We start from the raw sequence: 22,056 nt of genomic DNA, 5'->3' as shown, positions 1-22,056 counted from the left end.
GCCAAAGGAAACACAATGGCCTACATTGGGGGCGTTCGCAGCAACTTCAAGTGGTACAAGCATGGGACAGGGCTGCTACTGGTGATGGTGGTGGTGAAATGGTTTGCCTGCCACCACAATTTATTCTGCCCCGGCCAATGTGGTGTGCACAGCCACACACAGGTTAGCATCATAGCCATCTCTCCCTGCTGCAGAGCGTAATGCCCAGCCAAGGGCAACACTTGGTCACCTGCACAAAGTTGCCCTCGAAGATCGGCCCTTTGCCTAACAGGTTATACTCGGCCCTTCGCAGCACCTTCTGCAGTTTGCCAGGCGATGGGGCCCAGCCACTGAAATCCTGGTCACTGATACCTTCAGGGAAGCTCTGTGGGCCCCTCCTCCACGCTTTCCCTGAGACAGAAAAAGGAAAATAAATGAAGAGATGTATAGGAAGCCAATGCCAGGGAAACCCAGAAGGCCAGGCTCTCAGCCTTTTTGTTGAGGCTGCTGAGCCCTCCCCTTCCAAGGCTCTTGTCTTCCTGTGTTGAATGATAGCAGAGGGGTTGAACTTCTTTCAACCTGAGGGCCAAATTCCATTTCAGAGAAGCTCTTGGGGGCCACATTCCAGGGCTGGACAGAGCCAAAGGCAAAAGGGGTGAGGCCAAAAATACCAGGATGGTCTCGCTTACAGCTCTTAGTGCCAGTAACTAAACCTCAGCAAAGGCATTTCAGCCTATCAGAATGGGTGGAAACTGCACAAAAGCTGGGAAGCCATCAAACAATTAGTGGCTGGAGAAAGGGGGTGGGCCAGGGGAAGGGGTGGGGTCTTCTCGGGAACTCCAAAGGGCCCGATTGGGACCCAAGGCCTGAGGTTCAGCACCCTGAGTTATAGTTTGCAAGCTCTTCAGCTTCAGGGATGTCCTCTTGGACTCTGTAAAGCATCATGCACAGTGATAGCGCTAAAATAAATAATAAATCTCAGTATACCCCTTTTTACACACACACACACACACACACACACACACACGCACACCCCTAAGCCCGCTAGAGTCCTCTCCCTTGATATCATAGTTAAGAGATGCCAAATGGCCATGGATTTCAACCTGCTGACCATCTCTTCTTGACAGATTCTGCAATCCAGACCTCAGCAAATGCCTGCCAAGCTAGCAAGAAGGGATAACCCAGGCAAGTGAACCAAGCCACATACTTCAGTGAAAGGAGGCACCATATCCACTTGTTCCTTTCTGATGTGTGAGCCAATCTGATCTGCTTCCAAATTTAGCTCCTGAGCACAAGCAGAACCCATTGGTCAAGCCTCCCCCTTCAACTTCCAAACTCCATGAATCCCAACATCCTTCTAGGCCAACCTTCCCCAACCTAGTGCCCTCCAGATGTGTTGGACTACAACTCCCATAATCCCACAGCCAGCTGGAGGCTACCAGGCCAGGGAAGGCTGGCCTAGACTCTCCAGTTCCAGTGCACTCTCCAACTCAAGAACCTGGGCAGCTTAGCACCTACCTGAAGGGCATGTGGGCATGGCTATGACTGAGTGGGACTCAGGGGCATCTTATAGCGCCTCGCCAATTATCATGGTATAGGAACAGGGGCCGCCTTAGGGCCACAAAATCACGGCTCATTATTCTGGACGGGGCTGGGCCCCCCATGTCCTTTGCGGCTCCTGGACTCTGTTGCCCATGGAGGCATCTCCTCTCTGCAAGTGCCCCCGTGCCCGCCCCCAGCTGAAAGGCAGGCCTGTCCCAGTGGAATGTTGCCTGTAAGCTTTGCACGCATTGTGACATCAGCTGAGAAACCAAGAGCTTGGCTTGCTGGGTTGTAGGGCAGCTGAATGAGGGTGCGTCCAGATGGACAGCTCCTAGTACTAGTCAAAAGGCATTCTCCACATCTTCCTTCTTGCCCTCCTTAATGGATTTTCTGTGGTAAGAAAAAGGATGGAAGAAGCAGTGGGAAAACATGGGAGGTTTACTACTGGAGACAACAACATTGGCTAGACCCCAGAGGTGCAGTGGTAAAGTCTGAAGTGCAGGCACTCATGACAATCCCCTGAGCCACCCTCCCAAGAAGAGTCCAAAAGTGCTGGCTGCTGTGTTGATCCATATCAATAAAGCAGTTCTAGCAGTTTTCATCTACACCAGGAGCAGGTTTTTGTAACACGAATGGGTCTTAATTGCCCATTCAAGACCAAGCTTTGCATTACAGCAGGGAACAATATATTGTTGCTGAGGAAACTCATTTCACCCCCAGCCACCCTGAGAATGGCAGGTAAATTCAGAGAACAGCGAAATTGGTGTGTGGGTGTGTGTGCCAGATGACATCAACATCCCTGTTAATTAAAAAACAGTGCTGGCGCTGCATCCCTGTGAGCCCTGCTGCCACTACTCTATTGCTAGCCCCCTGACCAGCCACAATTCTGTGAAAGGGACAGGGCGATTGTGTAATGAAAGCCTTGCCTGAAAGCGCCCTGAATCAGAGAAGGGTCAAACCATGATAGGGTGGGTGCAAGTCCTCTGTGGGAGGATCCTGCCTCTAGCAAACACCTTACATTAAAACGAGTGTCCCAATCTAGCCAGCCATTCATTTCTGAAAGAGAAAGATGCCAAGACTCAAGTATATCTAGCTTAGAAGATCAACCGTATGATCTGGAAGTGATATGCATTGATCCCAGATATGTAGGGACGGCGGTGGTTGCTCTGCAGGGATATAAGGAAATGCACTCCATGCATACTCAGAGACACACTTATTTGGGATGCATATGTTCCAGGGCTGGCATATGCTCTAAGGCTGGCATTCACAAAAGATTCTGGGGCTAAAGCAGTGGCAAGTTCAAACTGAGCCCTATTGCTAGTCTCTATGATTTCAAAATAGCCCTGCCCACTGGCACTAATGCCTGCGGTGATGTCCAGAAAGGAAGCAAGCTGTGCCATGGGCAATCCTTCCTTCCCTTTGTGTGTTGTGCTTCAAAATGGTGATGGTGTGCAGCCTATAAGGGGACTCAAATCCCTGTCCGTAGGGTTGCCTGGGAGGAGGAGGAGGAGGAAGAAGAGCAACAGCAGCAGCAGCAGAACCATTGCTGTCCTTGCCACTGGGGCTTCTGGAGGGGGGCAGGGCACTGTGGCATCATTTTGCAGACTGTGGTGCGGGGGTTGTCCTGGGGGCATGTCCCCTTCAAGCTGGGTTCACTGGGTCCCTGTTTGGGTCCCTGTTTGGGTCCCTATCCCATTGGCTTAGCTGAGAGACCTCTGGCTATTTGGCTCTCCCTCCACGGTCATCTTTTAGCCAACATTCCACCCGTCTACAGCAGAGGGGCTCTTTCCATCAGCTCTGCCGAGAGACGGACTCCATTTGGCCCCTCCCCTCTCGGACCTCTTTTCATGCAAGCCTGTCATCATTATAAGAACTATGTAACTTTAAGAACCGGTGCCTGGGCTTACTTGCTTTTCTCTCGCCTCCCTATCCCTTTCTCCTTTTGTGTTGTCTTTTCGACTGGAAGCCTGCAAGCAGGCACTCTCTTATCCTTAACTGTGTGTAGGTAGCTCTAAATTTTAGGTGCTTAAGTTAGTAACAGCAACAATAACAAACAGTATCAATTCCAATTCTGCAGTTGCTCAGCATCAAAGTGGCCTTAAAGTTCAATACGGCACAATCCAGCCAAAAGGAAAGTACCTTTATATCTCACTGTTTGCAATGCGATAGAAATTCTCCCATGGGACTTAATGATGGGACTTTTTAATAGGACACCATCCAGGGAAAATTAAACTATTTGAACAAACTGCTTGTGGCATAACATCAGAGCAATCTGAAAACTCTGCAGCACCTGCTAAAAAACCATTGCAAATTCCCGATTTGTCACTGCCTGTAAGGACTGCTTTAGAAAGATGTACCCTAAAAGCTAAGGAGCCTTTCCCCCATTTTGCAGCCATTTATCTCCTTCCTTGGAGAAAGACCCCAAATACAATTCACGTGCAAACAAAAGGATGACCAAATAAAAATAATAACAATAACAACAATAATATAGCTTTATTGAGAAACCATCCCAAAGAAATAGATCCTGAGATGCTACCAGAGACCCACACCCTTGGTGAGACAGACAGACACAGCCAGCAACCCTGAGAAACGAACAGCGCAGAGGGTGCCTTGGCCCTAGCATCATTCCAGAGCTCCAAGAAGGACCTGGTTAACTCAATAGCACCAGCAGGAATCAACCCACTCCTTTTCAGCTTCTAGGGCCAGGGCATCAGGGTGGGAGGAGAGACCTCCCCCTTGAGGGCCCTCTGAGCAAGTGCTGCAATTTACATCAACTGGCTTCAACAATGCTGTGCCTGCAGTTCCAGATTCTCCAGGTCTTTGCCCCCATGTCCCAACCTCTAGAATCAAAAAATGCATCGGAGAATCACACTCAAGAGCAGGAGCCAGGAGGGCAAGCGAGGGTCATAGCTCCAAGGCACGTGGATGCTGCTCCTCTTGTAGATGAGCCCCAGGAGTCCTGGCTCTTGGCCTCTTGTACTCTGACTTACTGGACCCGCTTCCTTCATTCCCAATTGGTACAAGGCCTGGGCAGCCTGACCTTTAGCTCCCAAGCAGCCAGCCAGAGAGAGGTAAGTTGTCGCTGTGGTGCAACAGAGGGAGGAGGGAGCCAACCTAGCACGACCTGAAGGGGGTGCAGCCCGTTAAAGGAGCAGGGCAGTTTATTGCACAATGACCACAGCTCCAATTGGAAAGAAGTGGAGTTTTAAAAATGGGGTGTGTGTGTCAGAGGAACATCACTAAGCCTGATACCAAAACAGATCCCGGTGTCTAGATGGTGATTTGTGAACAGTGTTTTGTGAACAGATGTTTTCTGAACAGATCCCTGTGTTTTGTGAACAGATCCCTGTTCACAAAACAGATCCCGGTGTCTAGGTGGCTCCTCCGCTCCCAACTCCAGCCTGAGAACATTGCAAACGTCACTACCCCAGCGCTGCAGACCCCAGAGGGTTAACCAAGTGGGGGTAAGAGGGCAGGAGACAGCGATGGCAAGGTAACACCAGCGTCTGGCAACCATGCCATTCCTGCCCAGGTGGAAGCTGAGCAGCACCACCTGAAAGTAGTGGTTATGCCCACCACCACAGCCTCAGGCCTGCACCTGCCAAACAATGAGGTGGCTTCGTTCCGCTCGACGGAGGCGCGGGTTTGGGAGCAGTAGGTCGCCATAACGCTCGTCCGTGTCATCTCCTGGGGGCAGAAGAGAAAGAGCAGCCAAATGAGGTCAGAGAAGACATTGAACCTGGGGCTAGTATAACCAGGTGGGATTCCTGTTCATGTCCTGTTCCCATGCTCCTCCAACCTGTAAAGCAACCTCCTTACCTATCCGGAGATTAATATACCCCTCCCCTCCGCTTAGCACCAAGCTGCAAGGTTTGCTCAGCTCCTCTTGGCTGCGCGATTCCTTGGGATTTTCAGAAGAGGATGGATTCACACGTCCTAAAGTAAGCAAAGAGCAGTCAGACCTTAACTTTAGATATATCAATCATTCTTGTGTTGGGGCTCTATTTACTCCAAGATTCCACCATCACGGAATCTCACCGTTCATATAACAACAACAACGTTTTCCAGTCCTCCTTGTCAGAGAAAGGCTGGCAACAGTGATCCATTATCTGGTAATATCCCATTTAGATTACTGTGTTGTGCATGGGCTGCCCTTGAAGACAGTTTGAAAGGTGCAATTCATTCAAAATACAGCAGCTAGAATTTTAACCAGGATGGCCCACCGGGACCCTATCTCACCAGTTTTGAGAGATCTACACTGGTTAGCAGTTCGTTTTGGAGCACAATTAAAGGTGTTGGTTTTAATCTTTATAGCCTTTGAAAGCTTGGGACTCAAAGTTACATTAAGAACTGCCTTCTTCCATATCAACTTGCCTAGACTAAAATTCCTGCCCCATATGCTTGGAACTGCCTCCCAGAATACCTACGTGATGCCACCTCCTTACTTCATTCCACAAAACCACTTTTTCTGTGAAGCCTTTGTGCAAGTCTCCATGCCCAACTGTAACTCAGCCTAAGCACATGCAAACTGGAACAACTGCATAATTCTTTCCTGTTTAACTCTGCTTCCACTTCTCTCCCCTTCCTCTCTTGTTTCCCCTGTGTCACGTTTTAGACTGTGAGCACTATGGGGCAACGACCTGACTTCTTCCACTCTGTAAGGTACCACGCGCATTGATGGCTCTCATATAAATAATAACCAGCAACGACAACCAACGATGTAGGATTCTTGGCTCCTCAACCTTCCTCCATGTTTTGAACTACTCAGCTCCATTCCTCTTCCAAAGAACAAAGGCGTGGGCATCCGCGGATTACCTGGGACTGAGATAAAGAAGCGGACGGCATCACGGTGCCCATGGTAGCTGATCTGTGCTTGCTCCATGGCACAATAAGGGACGGTGGTAGGGGAGGAAGACTCTGAGCTTCTGGTAAATTCTGTAGAGAAACAAGAGAGAATTCTGTAGAGAAAGGGAAATGAGAGAGAACTGGATAGCAGGAGGTAGCACTACATACTCTCTTACAGCCACCATTATCCATACGGGGCTCACCAGAGATGAAGGGCAGAGAAATGATGGTGCCACCAGAGGTGCCAACCCACAGCCTCTTCCCAAAAGCACCAAGTGCTGAGATGTTCAAGGCGAGACTTAGGCTGCCAGGCCCTGGAAAGAAGGGGAGTGGGAGGAAAAAGAGAGGGCAAGAATTAGCTTCTACATTAGAAGCATCCCAAACCAGAGCTGATGTCAGGTGCCAACAGCCAAATTATTTATGGCCAGGAGGTTAAGGGCTTGGACACTGGCCCACCACAGGCAGTCTGGGAAGCAGCCAAATCACTTTCTCAGGCCACAGCTTGCTAGGGCCTCCCGAAGAAACCTTCCTGTCCTCTGAGAAACATCCAGACCTGGATGTTCTCCCAGTAACCTGCTTCCTTGTCCTTCTCTGCCCAGGCCTGCTCATGGCTGTCATTGTGCCTTGCCTGCTCTCTCCCATAATACAGCAGGTGGCACATACCCTGCATCCCGCTCCTCCGTCCCAGTCCAGGCCACAATGCTGGCCTAAGCAAAAGCCCCACACCCCCTGCACCCTGCCACTTACCGAGTGTGCGGCTGACGTAGGGGCCCAGCTCCACTTCCTGCAGCGGCTGCCCAGTCTCTGCGTGGAGGAGTCGCAGAGTGGAACCCAGCCGAACCGAGACCCAGATGCCATCACCAGCCGACACCATGTGCCGCACTTGGCTTTCAGGGTGTGAGGTCACCTCAAAGTACCGCTGGGAAGAGGGAAAAGCAGCTTCCAACAGGCAGCAATGAACTCCCAACCCCCAACACTCCCACCACTGCATCTCAGTATTGGCTCTCGGCACTGCTGCACATTGGCCAGAGAAAAACTGAGTCCTGTAGGGCAGGGTGCAGAACCACAGGCCCACAGGCCAAATCCGGCCCTCCTGTGGGTCAAATCAGCAGTCTGGGGGTCCTGAGATGACCACACGCCTTTCCCTGGCTCCACCCCCTTTCCTGTGACCACCAATTGTTTGGTCATTTCCCAGCTTTGGCATTTTCCCCCCATTCTAAAAGGCTGAAATGCCTCTCCTGAGGCTTAGTTTCTGACAGGAAGAGCTTTAAGCTGAAACATGCTGGTATTTGTAGTATTTTAGCCCTTCCCAATTTTGCCCCTGGCCCCCACCCACCACTAGAATGTGGCCCCCAAGAGCTTTTCGCAGGCCCTTGACAAGCTTTTTTACTAACTAGAATCCCAAGGTCCACCAACTGGAGCCAGATGCAAAATACTGGCTCAGCAGATCAAGCCAATGACCTACTGAACCCCAGGAGTCAGACATTGGGCTGACCTGCATGCACAAATGCAAATCTGCACCTGAGTTACTACAGCACAAGGGATTCTAAACAGTCCAAGTGAGACCTAAAAATTTCTGGTGTTAAGCAGTTGGGAGTTGGAGACTCTTGCTGATCTGCTGCAAGGATTTAGCACTAGATCCTAATCTACCTTCTACCCACACCTAATTTAGGGTTTCGCTCAGTGCTGTTGAGCCTCAGGCCCACAGGCCAAATCTGCCCTGCCTGGGGGGCCCACTCTGGCCCGCCAGGGTTTCCCACTCTTCCTTTGGCCCCACCTCCTTTCCGCCAACCACCAACTGTTTGATGGTTTCCCGGCTTTTGTGCAGGTTTTCCCCACTCTAAAAGGTTGAAATGCTTCTCCTAAGGTTTTGTTGCTGGCCGTAAAAGCTTTAAGCTACACTATGCTGGTACTCTGACCCCAACCACCCCTGGAATATGGCCCCCGAGAACTTCTCCAAAACTGAATTTGGAGAACCCCTGGTTTAACTCTTGCAAGAACACAGGAAGCAGCCTTATGGCGAGTCAGACCATGGGTCCATCTGGCTCAGCATTCCCATACCAACCGACTGGCAGCAGCTCTCCAGGGTCTCAGCCAGGGTTTTTCCCCAGCCCTACCTGGAGATGTCGGGGATTTAACCTGGGATCTTCTGCATACAAAGCAGGGGCTCTGCCACTGAAATTACTTCAGTTCGTATTTCAGTGTGAACTCACCACATTCGCATTTCCTGAACCTGAACACAAATCAGGACACACTTAGATGCTAAAATCCATCCTTTTCCAAAGTATGTGATGCAGTTTGCAACAAAAAAGCCATTCCAAAGGTGTGGCCCTTTCTCCGCCGTGTGCAGGGGCTTCTCCATGAGCCACATTATTGCGGAATTAACATTTGTACACATCAGCAATTGTTCCTAGGGATCCCTCCCATTTCATTATGAATAGCCTGTATGAATTCACCTGACTAGTTTCCCCTGAAATCTTGTCGTAACACCAATACGTTGACTGAATACCGATAGATCCTGGGCCATCTCAGTCCATCATTTGTACCATTTAAATCTGCCCCATGGGCCTCTGGATCTCCTGGCTACCGCCTGGGAGGCTCACCTGGATGCGAGCGGTGCGAGGATCCAGCACATAGACCCGGTTTCCGTATCCACACCACAGTCGGTCAAGCACAGGGATGGCGCAACGGATGGAGCGCCGCGGCCTTCCCAGGTCCACCAGACGTGGGGAGTGCAAGTCCCAGTTCCGGACTGAGGGAAGATGTACATTAAATGAGACAGAGGACCCGAACCGTGGCTGGGCAGGGAGGAAGCAAAAGAGCAGGACTTACCTGTGTTTCGGTGGAATATGGCCAGAGACCCATCCCCTAGTGCGGCTGCCACACGGCTCTGGGTGTGACTGAGACAGAAGCGACAAGGTAAGAGAGGTGGAAGTCCCCAAGGGAACCATAAAGAGAAAGCAGACATTGTCTATGGGGCTCACACAGTGGGGCTCCCCAGTGTTTGAAGAGAGTGGCAAAGGGTGGCATGCTCACACGATGCAGTGGATGGCATCCTTCAGCTGCACTTTGCCCTGGCAGCGTCGGCAGTCGGTTTTGGCAGAGTGGATATAAATGCTGCAAAAACACAAACAAAGGGGAGCTTCCAACTGTGCGGCTTCCTGAGCCCTCCTGCCCAGCCTCAGCACCAGCCCCTGACCTGCCTCCCCACACACCAGCTGCTCTCATTAGCAACCTGCCTTGGAGTCCCTCTGGTCATGTTTCCCAAGGACAGTGGGCATGCCCCTGTGTCCTTGGTGGCACCCCGTGGAATCTCCAAGATGGCAGCTGGGGCAACGAGAGCCAACAGGAGCAACACAGAAAGGCACCCCAAAAAAGAAAGAAAAAAAGAAGTACAGGTGGGCAGAGTTGGTGAGGGCAGGAGCAGGCAGAGAGAGGGTGGCTGGAGAGGCTCAGCAAATCCAAGGGGGTGTGGGCAATCAGTTCAGGAATGGGGGGTCATCCATCAAAGCCTTCCCCCACCCCATCCCACCCACACTAAACCCCGAGCCATTACCAGCCCTCCTGGGTTCCAAACCATACGGTGGGTTCTGTGCCAATCGCCTCGGACTCCAGGGCGTCATCCTCACTGTCTGATCCGGGCGCCAGGGGGTCTTCCAGAATCTCTGGCTCCCTCTCTGGGCTCTCACTACCAGGCACGGTAAGGCCTATGGTGGTGGAGGATGGTGGTCGAGGAGAAGGAGGAGCAAGAGAGAAGGCAAAACAACTTTTGTCAGGGAACTCAGCCACAGATGGAGACGCTGCCCTGAAATCCCACAAGGTCTCTCAGCTGGCACCAGCCACTCCAGCTCAACCATCTCTTGGCTTTTTAGAACAGACAGACCAGGGCAAGGTGGCCTTTCTGGGCTGAGGGCACATTTGGCTATTTGAAACTGTCCTGGGCACCACCACAAAATGGTTGCCATGGCAGGCATGGCAAAAGACAAGTAACCTGCCCAAGAGACTGAGCACAAGGCAGAGGTGCGGTCTGAGGTGGGGCCAACACACTAAACCATTCCTTTGAACCCAATTTTCAGCACCAACAGAAACCTATTTCAAAGCAATCCCAGCCGCTGATAAGAAAATGTGTTAAAGTGGGAGAAGTAGGGGCACTTGGGTGGGCACCAAGAAGGTGTCCACAAGTGCAATTGTGCCCATGGGTGCCATGTTGCCTACCCCTGAGCTAGACTATCAAACAGCTACCTTACAGAGTGACATACAGGTCCATGTTCCCAAGGAGCTTACAGTCTGAAACGGTAGGGAAGGTGGGCAAATGCAGTTTCACGTATGAAAGCTTAGTCAGTTTGGAATGAGGATTAAGAAGGTTTAGTCAAAGGCCATATTAAGAAAGAGGGTTTTGAGGGAGGATTTGAAGGAAGAAAGGAAGGGGGCGGCACCACATGCATGTTCAAGGAGGGGTTCCAGATGGAGGGGGCAGCAAAGGAGAAGGGGAAGAGCTGTTTACAGGAGTGGGAGACCTTCAGTTGCCAGAGGGGCAGAAGTCATGGGTCTCTGTCACCTCGCAGCAGCCACCATTCCATCAGGCTGCAGCAGAGCGAGTAAAGGGAAGCAGCAGCACCCTCAGCTCTGCTGAGAAGCCACCTCGCAGCAGCTATTCCATCAGGCCATTCCATCAGAAGAGATGGGAAGCAGGGCCCCTCCATCAGCTCAACAGAGAGATCGGCACACTTCTGGCTCCTCCTCTCCTTGAATCTGTTTTTAATTCCAGGTGGCCCTCATAAGAACTTTGCAACTTTAAGAATTAGTGCTTGAGTTTGCCTTTTCCCTTTTCCCTTCTCCCTCCCAATCCCTTTTCCTTTTGTGACATGCCATTTAGACTGTAAGCCTGAAGTCAGGGGTTGTCTTATTACAAATCTTTGTAAGCTGCTCTGGCAGCTAGGGGAGGGGGCTGAAAAGTGGAGCAAAAATGCTTCAAATAAACATGGTTGGGGAGGTAACAATCCTGTATTCTGCTCCTGAGTTACTGTTATTCCCAATGAACAAAGTCTGGATAAAATAAGGCCAGCACAATAATAGGTTGGCAATTTCCACAATGATGCCATTCTTCTTCAAATACTCTGGACTCTTCTCCAGTCATCAGTTACGTTGCAGCACCTTATTTGTTGGCCTCATTTGGGCAGACTTTGTTCCCAAGGTGGATCCATAATTCAGGAACGGAGCAGTTGCTTTGCATGTAGGGAAAGTCCCAGGGTCAATCGCCATGCAACGGATATCACATAGCATGCTGGAAAAGACCTTTGCCTGAGACTTTGGACAGCAATTACCAATCAGAGAAGTCGACAGTGGAAAAATTAGGCCAATGATCTGATTTGGTATAAGGCCGCTTCTTATTATTGCATTTTATTATTATTATTGCATTTATATCCTGCCTTTTTTCCTCTTGCAAGGAACCCAAGGCGGCTTACATTATCCTCCTCTTCTCCATTTTATCCTCACAACAACAACCCTGTGAGGTAGGTTGGGCTGAGAGTGTGTGACTGGCCCAAAGTCACCCAGTGAGCTTCCATGGCTGAGTAGGGACTAGAACCCGGATCTCCCAGCTCCCAGTCCAACACTCTTGCCACTACACCACACTGGCTCTGTTCTTATCAGTCTCTCAGAAATATTACTAAAATAATGCAAGGGCTTAGGGGGAAATGCTATAGAAAATATGATGGCTCAAAGCGCTTTGCTTTCATTCACAGTAATCTGTCGAATGACACAGTAAGGTATGATGGAACGATTCACCCAGTATTATTTCTTTGATCATTCATAGCTGGGGTGGGGAAACTGTGGCCCTCCAGAAGTTGTTGGACTACAACTTCTGCCACCCCTGACCATTGGCCGTGCTGTCAGGGGCTGATAGGAGTTGTAATCCAACATCATCTGGAGGACCACAGGTTCCCTACCCCTGATTTACAGACTGTTTTTCAAAGTTGACAGGGTGCCAATGTGGTGTAGTGGCTAGGCCTTAGACTGGGGAGTGCTGGGTTCAAATCCACAGTCAGTTATGAAGCTCATTGGGTGACTGTGAACCAGTCACTGTCTCTCAACCCAACCTACCTCACAGGATCATTGTGAGGACAAACAGGGTTGGGAAGGGGAAGAACCATAGCGCCCTGAGCTCCTTAGAGGAAGGGTGGAATGCAAACATCATAAGGTCCTCAAAGCAGTGAGGGATAAAAATCGAACAAAACAGGAGATACGTCACAATAAAAAAAGTAGGGCCCAAGTACAATAAAAAACAATAACAGCAGCAGCTGAGGAGAGGAGAAACCATAGTTCAAGCAAAACTGACACAGACCGTAAACAGACCAATCCATTCATGCATCCCATTGGTGTCGTGACACCAGAATGCTGCACCAATCCCTTTCCCTCTGCTCTCTAGGCCAGCCTGCCCAATCCCGCCTCCCTGGGCCCCGGTCCCATCCCTCCCAAATGCCCCATTGCGCTCCCTGGTACTGACCAGGCACACATGCAATGGACAGGACATGAACTTCGGGTAACACAAAGTGTACCAGGAGCTGGTTTGAATTCTGGGCATCAAAGAGAGTCACTTCGCTGGCAGAGTGGGTCCCTGCAGCAACCCACAGCTGAGAGCTGCCTGTGAAGCCCTGACGAGGGGTACCCTGTAGGGGAGAAAAAGGGGTGGGGGAGAAAGAGAACTGAGCTTTATCAAACCTCTTCCCTCCATTTTTCACACACAGGCGCACACGCGTGCACGCGCACACACACACACACCTTAAATTGCAACCTTAGTGCTTGTTTTTACTGTCACCTCAGTTGTCAACACTCACACTTACACTTTCTACGCAACCTGACAAAGAAAGTTATACAAATGGAAAAAGTGCTTGTTCTTTCCCCCCGCCAACACCCCCACATTCAGGTTGACCCATGTGCGACAACGTGCATGGGTAAGTACATTAAACCTTTGTGCAGACTGGTAATCTCTCTGGACTTAAATCTGTAAGGCCAGAGGAGAGACTAATTTGGGTTTCCCAGCAGAACCTCAAGCTGCAACTACTGCTGGGTTTCCAAGATACAAATTGCACACACACACACACAGAATAAAATAAAATAAATAAGTCACTTTTCGCAAAGCCCCCAAAAGCAGCATACCACAAGGTATAAAATATAACACAACAATGATACGCATCAAGTAAAATGGGAAAATAGCACCAGAGCAAAACAAAATACTGAGAAGAGCCAGATAAAAATTCCTAAATGATTAGGAGGTGCAAACCACTCCAAAGGAAGACCAATGTAAAGAAGGTGGTCTTTCCTAACCTCCCCAAACCTGAAAGCTAGATGAGCTTCCAGGGGAGGGGAGCACTATCTGGCCACGAAAATTAGTACTTACGGTTTCAGGTGTTTCTTGAGACTGAGGCCCAACTGATGCTGCAGCACACCAGAGCTGCAAGGGGAGAGACACAAGTACAGCCTTGAGATCAGCAAAGCCCTTGTATCTGGAGCCAGTTTTCATACAAGATTTACACCCTTCCCATCCTGTCTGTCATCAGAAGCGTTTGGTACAGTAATTCCCAAACTGGGGCACCAGGGCACACCAATGTGCCACAGAGAACTGCAAAGGTGCCACTGCAATAAAATTAATGTTTCCGCCAAGCCCACCATACCTACCCAGACAGAGGCTGCCCAGAGTCTCTCTGTGCGATTCCCTGCTCTGACTTTGCCTCCTTCCACTCAGCCTTCACTAGGGCTGGTTATTCATTCAAATCACTGCCAATGCAGACACACAGCAGAACTGCTGGCCTCCCAGGAGGCTGCCCGTTACCTCTCTGCATGAGCTACTGCTTCTGGGCTCGGCCAGTTTTACTCCTACACCTTCTAAAACAAAACCCTTTTGCCTGCAATTTATGGCACTGGGACTTAACCTGGTGTGCCTCTAAATTTAATTGGGGGGAAAAGGAAAAGCATCTGCTTGGAGACGTGCTGCTTTACTACCTTGGTACTGGGATCCTTCTGGTCCAGCATTCGTGGCTGCATAAGCATAGGCACATCAGTGCCCCCGAAAGGTGGGTCGTGGCCCTGCGGTTAAATGATAACCAAATTTTAATAAGTGGAGACTGATCTTGAACAGCTGCCAGTTCCTAACTAGGAATGGAGCCCATTATTTATTAAACTATTACATTTATAGCCCACCCTTCTGCCAAAAATGGGGCTCAAGGCGGCTAACAATAATAAAATACAAATAAAAAGAGAATTTTGATTAAAACTTAAAAACAAATCAAGAACACAATTCAAAACACAGCAATAAAAAACAGCACTCAACCAGATAAAACCCCATCTAGTAACAAACCAGCATATGTGCCAAAGGCCTGCCTGAATAAAAACCTATTTGCCTGTTGACAGAAGGACAACAGAGAGGTGGCCAACCTAGCTTCCCTTGGCATTGAGTTCCACAGCCTGGGAGCAGCCACCGGGAAGTCCCTCTCTTGTGTCCCCCCCAAATGTGCCTCCCATGGTGGTGGGACCAAGAGAAGGGCCTCCCCTGAAGGTCTTAAAACTAGGGTAGGTTCATATGGGAGGAGGCAGGCTTTCAAACAGCCTGGGCTGGAGGAAGACAAATGCAGCTTGTCTAAGACACCCCAGTTTGACTCATGGAGTTAAACTGACATTGCCCAATTTCCTACATGGTTATCACCAGTTCAACATCAATTGAGGGGAAATCGCTCATATGCTGCCAGGTGTGATAAAACGCACCCACAAGACACCGTGCCTGCATTTCCCCCCCTATCTGGATCTGATCTCCATGTTGAAAAATCAGTTCATGAGGACTAGCCTCTTGGCATGGAATTTATATTGGCAGGAGAGCTAGATGCACGAGAACCTGGCATGCATGCAAGAATGCTCACCTGGAGCGCAGGTGGCAGGCTCCATCCATGGATCTGTGCCCGGCCGTGCTCCTGCCAGATGCGTGAGCAAATTTCGCGGTACAGTTCTCGACGCTTCTGCTGCGGGGAGGTGTCAGCCCTGCAGGTATACAGGACAGACAGTAGGAGGAAGCAGGCAGCCTTGAATGAAAATCTTGCATAGATTTAGGACAGGTAAACTGCATACGTTTCTGTGGGATTTACCCAGATGGGACTGCAAGCAATTGTTGCCCAAAGCAGACTTCTGCCCAAAGCCTTGTGGGAGCTGCTACCAGTCAATGCCTGTCTGGAGTCAATGGAAAAGCGAGCGGCATGAAGGGGAATGTCCTTGTTTTCTTCATTCACAGACTGGAGATAACAAGGGGCTTCCCCCAGGGGAGAGGCAGCTGTGCACTAGTCCAGTGCTTGCAGGAGCTCCTGTAAGCACTGTAGTGTGCTGCTGGCTTCATTCCCACATGGGGAACAAAAATCAGGTGCAAAGCACACTCGTCCGGTGCTTGCAGGAGCTCCTGCAAGTGCTGGACAAATGAATAGCTGCCCGTCTCCCAGGAGAATCCCTGTATTATCTCCAACCAAAGGGATTTTTATCCCTGCCTCCTTCCAAAGCCCCAGTAACCTCCAGGGCAGGGCTAGGGAGTGGGAGGGGCTAAAGGGTGGGTGTGGGTGGGGCATGGGAGGAAGCCCAAGCCTCCGCAGGCCAGATGGGCAACCTCTGCAGCCTGGATTAAGCCTCAAGGATAGAGGCTACCCTCCTATGGTCTAGCTCAGGGGTGCAAAACTGTTTTGAGGTGGGGTGCCGGATGACATCGGGGGTGTGGTCCTGCCCTTGTCATCACAAACCCCTTTTCCTTTGTTGGTAGCTCAGGAGTAGCAGCAGGGTTGAGGGGCGGTGAGGGAAACAGCAGCCAAGTCCAAACCACGCTGCCTCTCATCCTCGCAGTTATCTCCAATCTCAGATCAGAGACAGCAGCAGGGTGACCTCGGAATGGTTTTCCTCCTGGGGATGGGGCCTGGAGCCTAAGCCCTACCCCCTGAGGGACCCGAAGAGGCAGTGTGGGCCAGACTGGGGTGCTCCACAGGCCAGAGATTCTGCACACCTGGTCTAGCTGGGCCAGCGCTCTGACTCAGTATAAAGCAGTGTCATTTTATGTGGGCAGAACCCATAGCCTGGTGGTAGAGAGTGCCTATTGGGTCAGTCCCTGGCATCTCCAATTAGAAGAAAGGATCTCAGAAAAGAGGGCTGGGAAGGCCTCTAGGCAAGACCCTGGAGGGCTGCTGCCTACCAGACCAGGCTGTACTGAGCGAGGCGAACTCATGACCCAACTTGGCCTAAGGCAGCGGCGTCACGTTCATAAGAAGCACTGGGACTGGGAATCGTGAGCTCAGCGGATCCACCCTCCTGTTCGTTCATCTCTTCCTGCAAGGTGTTGCTACACAACTTACTCAGTGCCAGGCGAGGTTGCTCGTGGGATGTATCTCAGCGCTGGAGACACCTGTCCCCCGTTCCGTCCCAATTCGCTATGGCTGCTGGGGCTGGGCCGGGCCCTCCCTGGAGGCAGCGAGGAGGCATGGGATCTCTCTGGAGAGTCGGAGGGGCTGAATAAGCGATCGAAGCTGCAGGGGAGGAAAACCAATATGGTTAAGGGGAAACGAGGCAGAAGGGATGGGGAGCATTTTTAGCACCTCGTTCTAAAAAAACAATAATCAAAATTCGATAGCAAAGAAACAACAGGTAATCTATATAACTCTGTAATCTGTATAAACAAAACATATTATGCCAACGAAATTGCTTGTTTGCAGAGATTTTACCTCCTTTCTGGTCCAGGGATAAGAGCTATGACTGGCCATGAAGACTCCCCAGCCCTGCCACACAACTAGAGATCTTAGCCCCACCAACTGCTCTTGAGATTTCACTAGGCCAGCCTTCCTCAACCTGGTGCCCTCCAGATGTGTTGGACTGCAACTCCCATCATTCCCAGCCAACATGGCCAAATGACCAAGCTGACTGGGAACAATGGGAGTTGTAGTCCAACACATCAAGAGGGCACCAGGTTGAGGAAGGCAGCAGTAGGCATTGTCCTCTCAGATACTTTTAAGCCAATCTTTGCACTCAACAGGTCTAGAAAATTGCTTTCTTTTAAAAAACAAAATATGAGATTCTTGGAATGCCACGTTCTGCACCCAATACTAAATTCCACATGTGCACACTGTGATGGCAGAATCATGGTGTGCACACAGCTGTAGCTACAAGGGCAGATCTTAAGAGGGCACCTACATTTTCCAGAAAGATGATTTTTTCATCTGAACAGCCTGTTCCTCCCGTGAAGCCCTGAGAAGACATAAAACAATTGTTTAGGCTATTGCACAGTGACTCCTCTTCTCCCTCTTCTAATCTTAAGGGCTACTAGTCCTCAAGGCTAGAAGAAGGGAAACAGACAACCAAAAACATGTATGCAAATGGATTTATTCTAGCCTCTGTTAAAACACAGGGCAGCATTTAACTGACTGCACATAAGAACTGTCCTGCCTCTTGCAGCAGTTACAAACATGTGTGTGGAGCTAGTAATCATAAACTGAAACCTCACCTCACCCACCAACTCCCTAGGGTAAGCTTAGGAAAGCTATTCTCTCCCAGCCTTTTCCCCCTCCCCAAATGCATACTATATGGAGAAACTAAATATTGGCTAGGTAACCACAGAGTGATTTCCAAAGTAGCTCTAGGGAATGGCATGAGCAAGATGGCTCAGCCAGTCTTGGGGCCAGCAGCAGGAAATTTGGATCACACTTGGGGCTCCTTCACATGGAGCTTTTATCTTGCAGTTGAGATTGCTCCTTCACAGAAGTTTGCAGGCTCTTCACATGACACCGTGATCATTCAAGGTGTCTCCTGCACTAAATGCCCTCTGTTCTGTTTTTAAATAAATGAGCTATCAAATTACCCCATTGTGTTCCGCTTCAGTTCCCTCCATGAAAAGAGTAAAAGCGGCAAGAAGAGGATCGAGATCAATGAAATATAATGATAAAGATAACACGGGGAGAAGGAGGGGGGAAGGGGGGGAAGTCATTGTGATCCTGCATTTAAAATGGAAGCAGAAAGCCCTGTTTGAAATGCAGGATTGCAGACTGGTGTAGAGATGCCCTTGGTGTCATTAGTAACATTGCCGAGTTTCAGACTGCTGAGTTAGAACTGAACCTCTTGATGAACACTATTATCAGAACCTTGAATCAGGATAAAGGACTGGGGGTTTTAAATCACACTGCATAATGGACTTGCCCAGTGCCAGGATGTTTTGTGTTACCAGCAACACTTGTTGTGAATGGCCACTCTTAAGAACACGATTGTCGCTGCCAGTACTTTCTGCACTGTATTGCCCTCTGGGCCTCACTGTTTCTAATCGTTCCCCCTCCACCCACGCCACGTGTAACTCAGTTATACCTGTAACTCAGGATAACGCTTCCTGCATCTGATGAAGTGGACTGCAGTCCACAAAAGCTCATAACATAATTAATGTGGGAGTTTTGAAGGTGCCACAAGACTTTTTGCTGCAACAGATTAACACGGCTACCCCTCTGGAGTTCATAATTCCCTGGTTCGGAATACAGACTTCAGTCACTGTTAATTCTCACCTCCAACCTGATGTGAGCATTAGGACCCACACAGAGTGCCTAATTTCCTCCTGTGCTTGCTTACCCAGCTGCAGCTGCTGCACTGGCAGCAGAGAGGGAAGAAGTGGAAGTTGGTGACTCCACTGTCAGTGGGGTGGTGAATCCACTTTGGGTTTCAGTCAGAACTATCCAAGCACCTTGGATAGCTCCTTCAGAGTTCTGACTGGTTCTGACTGAAACCTGGAGCGGATTCACCACCCCACTGACAGTGGAGCCACCAGCCTACACTGGCGGGAAGCCTCTCTTCCTCCCCCACCCTCCCTCCCTGGCCCTTGAATGCAGTTACAGCCGGATGGCAGGCACCAGGAAGGGAGAAAGACAGAGACCTCCAAGTAAGGAGGTTTGGAAGAGGGATTTGGCCAACCCTCACATGCAACAGTACCAACAGGGATCAGAAAAAAACAGCTTTAAGGCTGGAAACCAAAATCAAAAAAGGAACAGCTGCACTAACTGAATTCCCAACATGTGTAAACACAGGTTTTTATCAAGGGAAAAGCTCTTAGAGACTTTTCTGGAGGATTCCTTCATCCTTAGTTCTTCCGAAGAAGACTTCTTCCAAAAAGTCTCTAAGAGTTTTTCCCTTGATAAAGACCTGTGTTGAAACATGTTGGGAATTCAATTGGTCCAGCTGTTCCTTTTTTATTTTGGTTCATCCAGCCATCACATGCCCAAGGATGTCGCCTGGGGCATGACAGGGTCTGCAAAGGTTCATACTTTGGCTCAGAAATAACCAAGCTATATTCAGACTTAGTTTGCCAAGTCCAATTAGAAATCAAGCAGGGGCGGTGGTGCTGGTAGTTTTGCCCATCACTAGGGGCCATGTGTGAGGGCATGGGCCACAAAGGAGGGAGGTGGGGAGCAGCCACTGGCCTGCCCCCCATGAACCTAGCATGGGGCCAATCAACCTCAGTGCCACTAACCTTAGCAGCTCAGTGCGCCGAACAGCTTCCTGCAGCTCCATCAGCCTCTCTTTAAAAAGGTTGCGCTCCATCACCACACGCGCCATCTCGGCTCGGGTGAACCGTTGGGGCCGGGATGAGCCCCCTTCAGCCTGCCGAGGAAGAGGGCAATCCTGCCTCAACAGCGCACAAACATACTTCACTCTAGAGAGCCCAGACTCCCACCCGACTTGAGAGAAGCCTGTAAACCAGGGGTGCTGAGCCTCAGGCCCGTGGGCCAGATCTGGCCTGCCCAGGGTCTCATCTGCATATTCAGGGTCCCCCAGATGGCCCCATCCCCTTTGCCATGACCAACAGTTTCCCAGCCTTTGCATGTTTTTCCCCCATTCTAAAACACTGAAATGCCTCTCCTCAGACCAGTTACTGACACTAAGAGCTTTAAGCTAAAATATAGTGGTATTTTTGGCCCCACCCCTTTTGCCTTTGGCCCTGCTCACCACTGGAATTCCGCCCCCAAGAGCTTCTCTGAAAGTGAATTCGGCCCTTGGGCTGAAAGAGTTAAACACCTCTGCAGCAAACCCTTCTCACCCCCATCTGCTTTCCAGAGAACCCAACACCCCTGACAGTCACTACAAGTCCCAGCAGAGGGCGCTCTAGTTACCTCCCCATCTTCACTCGAACGTCTTGTTTCCTCAAACTCCTGCCGGATCCTGGAATTAGAATGATGAATGGTTGAACTATGTGCTCACATATTTTTAATAATAAAGGTATAATAATTATAGGCTGGTGTCCCAGGGAGGGTGGATTCCATCTTCCCTCTGAACTAGTAAATGCCCACATCATGTGGATCATCAATCACATGACCAGCTCAGTGCATACTGTCAGGGTGGAAACTGAGCCGAAAGAATCCCAGAGCAGTTCTGATTCTGAGGAGGATCAGCAATCCGTGGGAGAGGAGCCAGCTCCTCCCTCACAGGCACAGCAGCTGGCGGAGATTCCTCCTGCTGGCATTCCTGAGATAGACAGTGATCCTAGCAGTGAGAAAGTGCGGGAACGAGGCTTGTTAGATGCTCGATGCAGATACAGGGAGCGACGAGCAATAGAGGGCGCAGAAAGGAGGCATAGCGCCTATTTGGCACGCAAGCAACGGCCGCCTCCCATGGACTCAAGGGAAAGAGGGAGGATCTCTCCCCAGCCCATAAGTTCAGGGTCTTCAAGTGATTCTCTTTCAAACGGGGATCAACTGCCTACTCAAGCATAGGCCACTCTGGATTTCCTTGCCTAGTCACTGGTGATTAGCATCTGAAAGAGTCATTAAATTGTAAAAGGATTAAAGTCTTGAAAAGAATCCTTTTGTCTGTGTCTTGAGTTGGCTATTGGAGTCTACTGAAAGAGGCCGCCAGGGCGCTCCTGTCACATACACAGTGGAAGACACACACAAGCATTTTTAAACTAGTGACATAAACAATAGTTAGGGGGCAGCACCCAACACCCCAAAGGTTTATTAAGTAATTCAGGTAAAGTCCCAACACCTTTTGAGGTAGCCACTCTTCTTAAGAGGAATAGGCTGGTGAAGAAAGCTATAGGTTCATATGAAATGTTTGGGCAGGGACACACAAATCCATAGACTCTATATTAATTAATAGTAATAATTAATAATCATTATTAATAATAATAGGCTTGTAAAAATCCACACTTCTACTATTGTAACAGCAGCTTAGGGTGTAATCCTATGCATATTTAGACAGCAAAGAGTCTGTCCCCAGCGCTGCCTGGGGCATACTGGGAGTTGTAGGGCTTTTTTCTGTCTAAACATGCCCAGGATTTTTCTTAATTTGCTTACAGTATTAAGAATAAAGACAGAACAACATAAATCTAGAAGTACAAACAACATAGATGATTAAAACATAAAATACAACAGGTGTGAAGAAAACCAGACCACAGCTTTCTACTTTAGCTATCGGAGGGAGCAATCCTATGGCCTCTAGTCAGCGGCTAGACGGCCAGAGGATATCTGGTTTTCTGGGAACCGACCTTCCCCCATTTCCACGCAGGCAGTGTGGAACAGCTCCACACTCCGCACTTGGAAGAGGAGCACAGAGTGGCCAAAATGGGGTGTTCCGGGGGGCGTTCTGGGGCTGGAAAGGCAGAAATGCTAGTAAGACATATCCTATGTGTCGTCTGGCAGCCTCCTC

The 22,056-nt window shown here is 49.9% G+C and overlaps 1 protein-coding gene across 2 annotated transcripts in view; it reads right to left on the bottom strand.

Moving 5' to 3' along the window:
* Positions 1-179: 179 nt before the first annotated feature.
* Positions 180-22,056, bottom strand: part of LOC146342110 (C-Jun-amino-terminal kinase-interacting protein 3-like) — a 36,547-nt gene continuing 14,670 nt past the window's right edge. Inside the window, exons 11-28 of one of the 2 annotated variants that reach the window (XM_084805656.1) lie at positions 20,523-20,571; positions 19,883-20,013; positions 17,572-17,625; positions 16,740-16,910; positions 15,279-15,396; positions 14,368-14,451; positions 13,766-13,819; positions 12,872-13,034; positions 9,923-10,073; positions 9,403-9,483; positions 9,199-9,266; positions 8,970-9,118; positions 7,114-7,285; positions 6,570-6,680; positions 6,337-6,456; positions 5,341-5,457; positions 5,120-5,208; positions 180-390 (exon numbers count right to left, since the gene is read on the bottom strand). In XM_084805656.1, the coding sequence (XP_084661782.1) occupies positions 265-390; positions 5,120-5,208; positions 5,341-5,457; positions 6,337-6,456; positions 6,570-6,680; positions 7,114-7,285; positions 8,970-9,118; positions 9,199-9,266; positions 9,403-9,483; positions 9,923-10,073; positions 12,872-13,034; positions 13,766-13,819; positions 14,368-14,451; positions 15,279-15,396; positions 16,740-16,910; positions 17,572-17,625; positions 19,883-20,013; positions 20,523-20,571 (2,008 nt within the window). In that variant the 3' untranslated portion in view covers positions 180-264. Of the gene's footprint in view, positions 391-3,995; positions 5,209-5,340; positions 5,458-6,336; positions 6,457-6,569; positions 6,681-7,113; positions 7,286-8,969; positions 9,119-9,198; positions 9,267-9,402; positions 9,484-9,922; positions 10,074-12,871; positions 13,035-13,765; positions 13,820-14,367; positions 14,452-15,278; positions 15,397-16,739; positions 16,911-17,571; positions 17,626-19,882; positions 20,014-20,522; positions 20,572-22,056 lie in introns of those variants that run through there. The other variant, XM_084805657.1, reaches the window with a different exon arrangement.

This window comes from Heloderma suspectum, chromosome 6 (genome assembly GCF_057233095.1).
Source record: "Heloderma suspectum isolate Gila_16-S chromosome 6, 16-S_ref, whole genome shotgun sequence".
In the NCBI taxonomy this organism is placed as follows: Eukaryota; Metazoa; Chordata; class Lepidosauria; order Squamata; family Helodermatidae; genus Heloderma; species Heloderma suspectum.
The sequence above is the reverse complement of the archived record's forward strand: the minus strand, read 5'-3'. Positions and strand labels throughout refer to the sequence as shown.